Raw genomic sequence first — 7,703 nt, forward strand, 5'->3', positions numbered from 1 at the left:
ATTTTTACGTAACGATGAACACCAGTGGCCAAAAAAGGTTCACGATAAAAATTCTTTTGATTTTGAAATAGAAAAATCTGAAATAAAGGGAATCGTTGCCCATATTTATATTCAAGACCCGTGGTTTGATTTTTCGCGATTTTCCTCGTGGGAAAAACTTGTATCAGTAATAGCGCGTATTTACGAAGCAATATACAAGATGCGTCATATTAAATATTCTTGAATAAATCGATTAAAGAAAGCAGAAGAGATATGTGTGAATTTCAGTCAGTCTAGAACCTTTTTCGATGAGATAAAAGCACTCAAGGTTAGCACTGATAGGAATAATATCGATTTAATTCCAAGAAGTAGCCAAATTTTGAATTTGAATCCTTATCTCAATGAGTGTAATATTTTACGCACTAAAAGTCGCTTAGAAAATTTTAATTGCCAAAATTTCGAACCGTGCCCGATTATTTTAGACGCTAAAGATATCATCACTTAGCTTATTATTAAATCTTATCACGAGAAATTCATGCATTCTAATCACGAGAGTGTCATTAACGAGTTGAGACAAAAGTTTTGGATAATAGGGATGAGGAAAAGCTTACGTAGCTTAGTGAATCGGTGTATAGGTTGCAAACTCTTACGCGCGAAACCAGCAAACCCGATGATGGCAGCCTTGCCGTCTGCCAGATTAGGTTATCGTTTGCGTCCCTTTTCTTATTGTGGACTTGATTATTTTGGCCCGTTAACTATTAAAATAGGAAGACGACGAGAGAAGCGTTATGGTGCATTATTTACCTGCATGACGACTCGAGCGTGCCATGTTGAACTGGCCTATTCACTTAGCTCGGATTCTGCAATTATGGCTCTGAAACGTTTTATCGCTCGTCGGGGACGTCCTTTTAAAATTTACTGTGATAACGGAACTAACTTTAAGGGGATGAGCGTCGAACTGAGAAAAGCTATGAAAGAATTAGAAACTGGAAAGTTAACAAAATTCACAGCACAGAAAGAAATTGAATGGTTTTTTAATCCTCCGAGTGCTTCACATATGGGTGGTGCATGGGAAAGACTGATTCGTTCTGTAAAGATTTCCCTTAACGTTGTTTTAAAGGATCAGTGCATGACAGAGGAAGCGGTATTAACAGTTTTAGCTGAGATTGATCATTTGTTAAATTCGCGACCTCTAACTCATGTTTCTGTCGACCCTCGAGATCAAGAAGCGCTCACACCTAATCATTTCTTAATCGGAACATCCTCAGGCGAAATAAGATTCGGTAGTTTCGATAAACGGATAAGTTGTTCGAGTAAACATTGGCGAGTAGCTCAACACTACGCGGATTGTTTTTGGAACCGATGGTTGAAAGAGTACCTTCCTACGTTGATTCCGCGAAAAAAGTGGCAAATAAAAGAAGAATTACCTTTAAAGAAAAATGATATTGTACTTATATTAGATGATAATTTACCGCGGAATCAGTGGAGGAAGGGTGTGATTACGCGTGTATTACCAGGTACAGATGGAGAGGTGCGTGTGGCTGAAGTACGAACAGCGAATGGTATTTTATTAAGACCTGCGAGAAAGTTGGTACGTTTCGCTGAAGTGCAAAATTCAGAGATTTTGCACGGGGGGGAGGATGTTCCCGATAATTAATTATTTAAGTTGTTAATTCTTTTCGGCTGATATTTATTTTAAAAGAAAGAGAGAAGGTATGTAAGAGCTAAGGAGGTTTGTGAGAAAAAGAACGTAATGAATATGGAGAATATTTGGAAGCTGAGAATGTGTACTCTAGAGCGATCGGCAAGGCGTGCACGATGATTCTGTTGGGCGGTAATCAATCGTGGCCGCTTTCCATCATAGATGAAAGACGGGGTGAGGGGAGATTTTCTCCTCTCGCGGACGGAGGCCAGATGCGCTAGAGCCCTTAACTACCGTTGTTATGGTTTGTTTTCTGGTTTTTTCTTGTTTTCTTTTAATATGGAACAGCCGAAAGGAACGCCATTTTTTCTTCACTTTTTCCTTGATGATCAAAGCGAGCGCATCAAATTTGTAAAGTTATCAAATAAAACTCGTTCGAAACTTTAGCTTTTGTGTTTTCCTTGTGTGAGCGCAGTAGCTAGTCTGTTTGGCTACAGCGACGTTTCATGTGAGCATTCTAAACATGGTTAAACACAACGTAGGGAAAATCAACTTATAATTACGGCCGCTGCGCCTATTCGAGGTGAGTTGCCCATTCGTACACATGAGACACGAAGGCGCTCCCTCCTTTTTTGAGTTGGCACTAAGCTTCTCATCTTGAGCCAGTCTTCTCGTAGCGCTGCGAGAGAGAGCACGCGTAGCGCTCTCTGCCTCTCACGAGTTTGCCACTTTGCATCGTGCTGTTGCTACCTGATCCGCCACTGGCGTTTCGTATTTGTTTAATATCAGGCTTGTTGGCCTTTATAAATGATTGGTAGCCATAGGCTTAATAGTTGCTTGAATAGCGATCACATCTGTTATAACTCGCTTATTTATGGGGCCCTGACACGTGCTTCTATACATGCGTAATCTTGTATTAATTTATCTTGTTATACTCGCGCGTATGTAAACTTTGAAGTGTTTCATCTGTGTAACTTAATAAACTAGAATACTGTCATTTACAACAAGTTTTTCTTTATGTGTAAAATTATTCTTTTTTATAAGTTCATGTGCAACATACTGACAAGGTTCTCAAGCCTCAGAGAGGCTTTGAAAGATAAGACTTTTTGATTGTACAGGTTTGTCGGCCAATATTCAGGTACAGAACTCAACACATATGGTTTTATGTGTTCAATAACAATTATAAATATTAGATTATTTAATTTATTAATAAACTCCTTGGCTTATAAAACTTCATGAATTTATAAAGTTGTAAGAGTATCATCGCATCTATTGAAGTTAGTTATTTTTCACAAGATATAAATTAAATAAAAGTCTTTTATAAATTGGAATAAAACAAGAAGGTGCATGAAAATTTAAAAATAATAAGAAACTATTATTAAGATACATAAGATATGTATTTTATTCGTCAAATACTTACATTAACATGGTTCTTATTTCTACGATTGTCATTGTGTTGTATCGATGGTTGTAATCACAAACGGGGATTTGTTAAAACCGTACAACATTTATCACATAAGTTTGTTCAAAATACATTCATGTTATTTTTGTTACCCTAGAGTATAAAAATATTTCCTTTTCACAGTCAATACATCTTTGGGCAAACAAAAAATCAACCAGGTATAAGATATCACTTTTTTTTAGACCGACTAGAGGTATAACAGTCTAGGTTACATGACAGTAATGTTGCCAATTTTTATATAAAAAATCTCGTTGAGTATTTACATAAACATTTTTTGAGAAGTTATTCATGTGTATATTATTACAGTATGGTGCAAAATTTTTATATTACATTTAGGCAGTACACTACAGTAGATGTAAATCTATCAAAAAATGTTTCACTTTACTGGAGATCATTTGCTTCTTCTTTGACCTTCAAACGAACGAGCTTCATACAAGTTATGGCATCTGCTTTGCTGTCGTGACCACCAACTGAGACATTAAAAATTATGAAATAAGCGATGAAATAAAAAGAAATGTTCTTGCATGATAATATCCACAGCAATATTTACCGTCGTTTTGAATGATCTTCTGGAGATATTCGGAAGATAGACTTTTTAGTGCCCGTTTGAAAGGTGGTCCGCTTTCGTGTGGGTACATAACACTCGTATCTACTTCGGTATTGTGGATCAATTTCAGTGCCTTTAAATCACTTTCAAGACTGTGGCCTATCAGTATAGTCTTAGAGAATATTAGAGCAAGAAGAGACGCCTGCACATCGAGTAACGTCGTCGTCACATCTCTCATGTCAGATTCGGAAATGCCGGAAAATCTAAAAAAAGAAAAAGATTAATATTGTGCACGTTACTCTTTTTTTTGAGAGATCAATGTGGTTAAACAATCACCTGGTGTTATAATCGACGATGGGATTCGAGGGTTTAACGAAAGTTTCATAGACAACTTGGAATTGTTTGTTAATGACGGTAACGCGCGTCAACTCCAGGCCTTGCGTCGTGAAGCACATTTCACAGTCGAGCGAGAACACCCTTTGTTCCTCGGCACTGACGTCTTAAAAAAAAAAAAAAAAAAAAAAAAAAAAAAAAAACTCAAATAAATCTACTGATCTGATTTTCGTCGCAAACATTGTTCAATTAGAAAAAAAAAAAAAAAATGTGAACCTTTATCGACAGTTGCCACGTAGCCCCGGAGGTTGTCCACGTCTACGATATGTGAAACGTGACATGGAGCTTCACAGCATCCGTTGGTCCAACTACTTTCATCACAGCACAAGTACTTGCTCTGTCCACTAGTTGTGTATTTTCTCGCGTAATAATAAACGCAGTTCTCTCCGTCCACAACAATGCCGTGCTCATCAACTATGTACGGCTTGCGACAACGAGAGCAGTAACGCTGATTCGGCACTACAGGAGTCAATTGGCCTCTAGGATACTTTGTGTACAACGTCGCTCAACCCTTAGAAATATAAAAAAAAAAAAAACTTCCTTGTAGCCATCTTAACACAAGTCGATATTTCTTACTCATACGTAGGGTGCAAAGTTTAACTGTCGCTTCGCGGCAAAGTGCGGCCCGAAAGCGTAAACCGACGGTTGCGCTTTGTGCTCTATATATAGGTATATAAGGAAAGTCCTTTCGAGCGCAGTGATTTACTGGTGCACAATTTTACTTGTTGCCGTCGCCGAGGAAGCAAAGTACTATGCGCGACAAAGTACACTGTGTGACGTACTCTGGGTCAGGCAGTTTAGCGGCCGCGAGCGACCCGTGGGGGCCCGAACTCGCGCGACGTTGACAAAAAGAAGCGTTCTTTAGTCGAGTTGGGCTGCCGCGGGTCGCATGACTCAGGACAAACCTAACGCACCACAAATAATAATTAAATACACTTACTTTTGTACCGTTCGGGTGTGGCAGCGGATAGCCGTTGTCCTTCAACTGTTGCTCCGATAAAATCCACTTGGCCAACTTCTGGTACAAGGCGAAGCTGTTAAAATTATTCACACATGGCGTGTCTACGGCGGTGGTGTGCGCGATTTCCGCCTCGGAATCCTGGATCTGCTCCATCTCGTAAAACACGGCCAACTCGAGTTTTTGCTCAGCTTCCTTACGTAGTCTGTGCAGCGTCGCGAAAACCCGGTTTATGTACGTGCCGATGGTCTGGCACCCCGTCACGCACAGCAATTCTTCGTTCATCGCCCTCGTAGCCGTCGGCCAACGAGGCCACAACAAGGGGGTCGCCAGACCCATTGAAAGAACGAAGCTCTATAAACGTTAATACTGCATTCATGTAGTTCACTTAACAAAAACTTGAGAAACATTAAAAAAAAAAAATAAAAAAAATAGTTCAGTACTTACGATGGTTGAACTTCGTGAGAACGTCGTGCATTAATACAGCACTCACGAAGTTCAACCATCGTGAGTACTGAACTATTTTTTTTATTTTTTTTTTTTTATTTGTTTTTTAAGTTTTTGTTTAGTGAACTACATGAATGCAGTATTAACGTTTATAGAGCTTCGTTCTTTTAATGGGTCTGGCGACCCCCTTGTTACCTGAGAAATTGTGTTTTTATACTCGTCATGTTCAAAGAACTTTGTTCTTACCGTGGGTCCCATGACCCATTTATCCCCCCTGGTTTGTTGTTGTTTTTTTTATTTTTTGTTTTTTTTTTTTTCTTTATTTCTTGTTTTATTTATTTTTTTTTTCATTTCTTGTTTTATTTTTTTTCATATTTCAATTTATTACATTTCTTTCGATTTTTTGTATTTCCTTTATTTAATTTCTTTCTTATTTTTATATTTAATCTTTTTTTTTTTCATTCCCTTTTTTTTCATATACCATTCTTTTTTTTTCATAATTAATTTCATTACTTTTTTTTCATTCTTTTGTATTTTCTTTATTTCTTTTTTTTATATTTTTCTATTTACATTCATTATTTTGTATTTCCTTTATTTCATTTCTTTTTTTTATTTTATTTCATTATTTTTTAATATATTATTTTATTTGTTCAAATTTCATTTAATTTCATTATTATTTTTTTTCATATTTCGTTTCTTTTTTTTTCATATTTAATTTTATTACTTTTTTTCATTTATAACAGTAATTATTAGCATTACTGTTATGCCAAAAAAACCTCAGGTTTAATGAAAATACAAATATTTAATGCGTAATAACGCGCCTTATTATATTTAATCTACATAACCATATTTATGCTAATTAAATTTTTTTTTTTTTTTTTTTTTTTTTTTTTTTTTTTTTTTTTTCAGATTTATTATTTAAAAAACAAATACACAATTTATAAAACAAATTCATAATTGAATTTATTATCAGTGAATACATTTAAAAATGGAATGTTATAGTTACGAATCACACGATAAGTACAAGAAACCGACTTCTATAATCGGCAGCGCTCGTAGCAGAGTGGGTAAGGTACAGGACTTACATGCAGAAGGTCGAGGGTTCATATCTTTTTATTGAAAAATGTTTTTTTTTTTTTTTTTTTTTTTTTTTTAGAATTGTAAAAGAAAAAAAATTCAAAGTCAAAGAAAAATTACTGTGGGGAAATAAAATTAAAATTTGTTAAAAAATTAATTGCTTGGGAGTGTGAGGGGGAATGGTGGGTAAAGGTGTGGTGCAGAAGAGTAACACGGCACGGTTGACAGATATACATATATAGTGAGGAGAGGGGAAGTGTGTAGAGAACACTTGGTGAGGGGGGACGGGGTGAGGGGAAAAACTTGAGAGGAAGAGATTTCTGATTCAAAAAAAAAAAAATCTGTCGGTTTTAAAATTCCAGCCCCCCGAGTAACGCGACATAAAGAACTTCGTTCTAAAAATACTTAAAGAATATTGGCAGATTTATTTTATAGCATTAACCCACATCGGTACCTTAACATTGTACATCCACTGAGCCATTATTTTTTCAACACGATACAGTAGATCATAAAGATATTTACAACCCTAAAACCAATTTTATATTTTATTGGGCTAAAAATCATTACTACAAGGAGTAAAAGGGTTAAAAAGCTTTTAAAAGACATTTGATTAATTTTCATAAATATTTAGTTGAAATTATATGAATTTATTTCCTATATAAAAGTTTTTAATGACTCACTAAAGCTGAAATACCACTTTCCAACACATTATGCTATACTTCTTTGTATGTCAGGTTTACTGATAGATTTAAGTAAAATTAGATATGAAGCAAAACGAATATTTTTTACTGGTTGTGCATCTAGTACTGTTTCTAGAAAAAATATTACTATACTCCTGCAATTAAGGCGCAACTCTCTGTATCAAGGCACAATTTCTATCTCTGTATCGATCACTTAAAGAAAAAAACATTTATTCGATCTCAGAAGCTACGTCAACTAAAATTGATACTTAAAAATAAATAATGTATATTCTGTCACTCAAAACTGCAAATTAATTTTATTTCACTACGTCAATCAAATTTTTGAGAACATTAAACATTGGCATACCAGTATTTAAAAAGATCCATCGTATATGTCATAATAAGGAAAATAAATTTTTTGTTTACCAAAAGCTTATCAGTCAATATTGGCATGAACAATTATATGCACTTCAAGTTAAAGAGATGGAAAAGTATGATTTGATTTACATAAAAGACTT

The 7,703-nt window shown here is 35.4% G+C and overlaps 1 protein-coding gene across 1 annotated transcript; it reads right to left on the reverse strand.

Moving 5' to 3' along the window:
- Positions 1 to 3,464: 3,464 nt before the first annotated feature.
- Positions 3,465 to 5,266, reverse strand: LOC149376085 (RNA exonuclease 1 homolog). The gene is made up of 5 exons (XM_089593228.1): positions 4,964 to 5,266; positions 4,240 to 4,510; positions 3,967 to 4,129; positions 3,634 to 3,893; positions 3,465 to 3,553 (listed from the first exon to the last, which is right to left on the reverse strand). Exons 1-5 carry the CDS (start codon positions 5,264 to 5,266, stop codon positions 3,465 to 3,467), a joined length of 1,086 nt encoding a protein of 361 aa, XP_089449354.1.
- Between the last annotated feature and the right edge of the window lie 2,437 nt (positions 5,267 to 7,703).

This window comes from Copidosoma floridanum, unplaced genomic scaffold (genome assembly GCF_036245765.1).
Source record: "Copidosoma floridanum isolate Cflo_tuat_1 unplaced genomic scaffold, Cflo_Japanese_pri ptg000001l, whole genome shotgun sequence".
Classification (NCBI taxonomy): Eukaryota; Metazoa; Arthropoda; class Insecta; order Hymenoptera; family Encyrtidae; genus Copidosoma; species Copidosoma floridanum.

Bases quoted from the DNA above. Each gene is read 5' to 3' on its own strand.
- LOC149376085 (XM_089593228.1), bottom strand. From the start codon at position 5,266: ATGAACGAAGAATTGCTGTGCGTGACGGGGTGCCAGACCATCGGCACG. The intron at 4,511-4,963 runs GTAAGTGTATTT...TTGTACACAAAG, and splicing joins CACACCCGAACGGTACAAAA to TATCCTAGAGGCCAATTGAC. The intron at 3,894-3,966 runs GTGATTGTTTAA...TTCTTTTTTTAG, and splicing joins ATCGTCGATTATAACACCAG to ATTTTCCGGCATTTCCGAAT.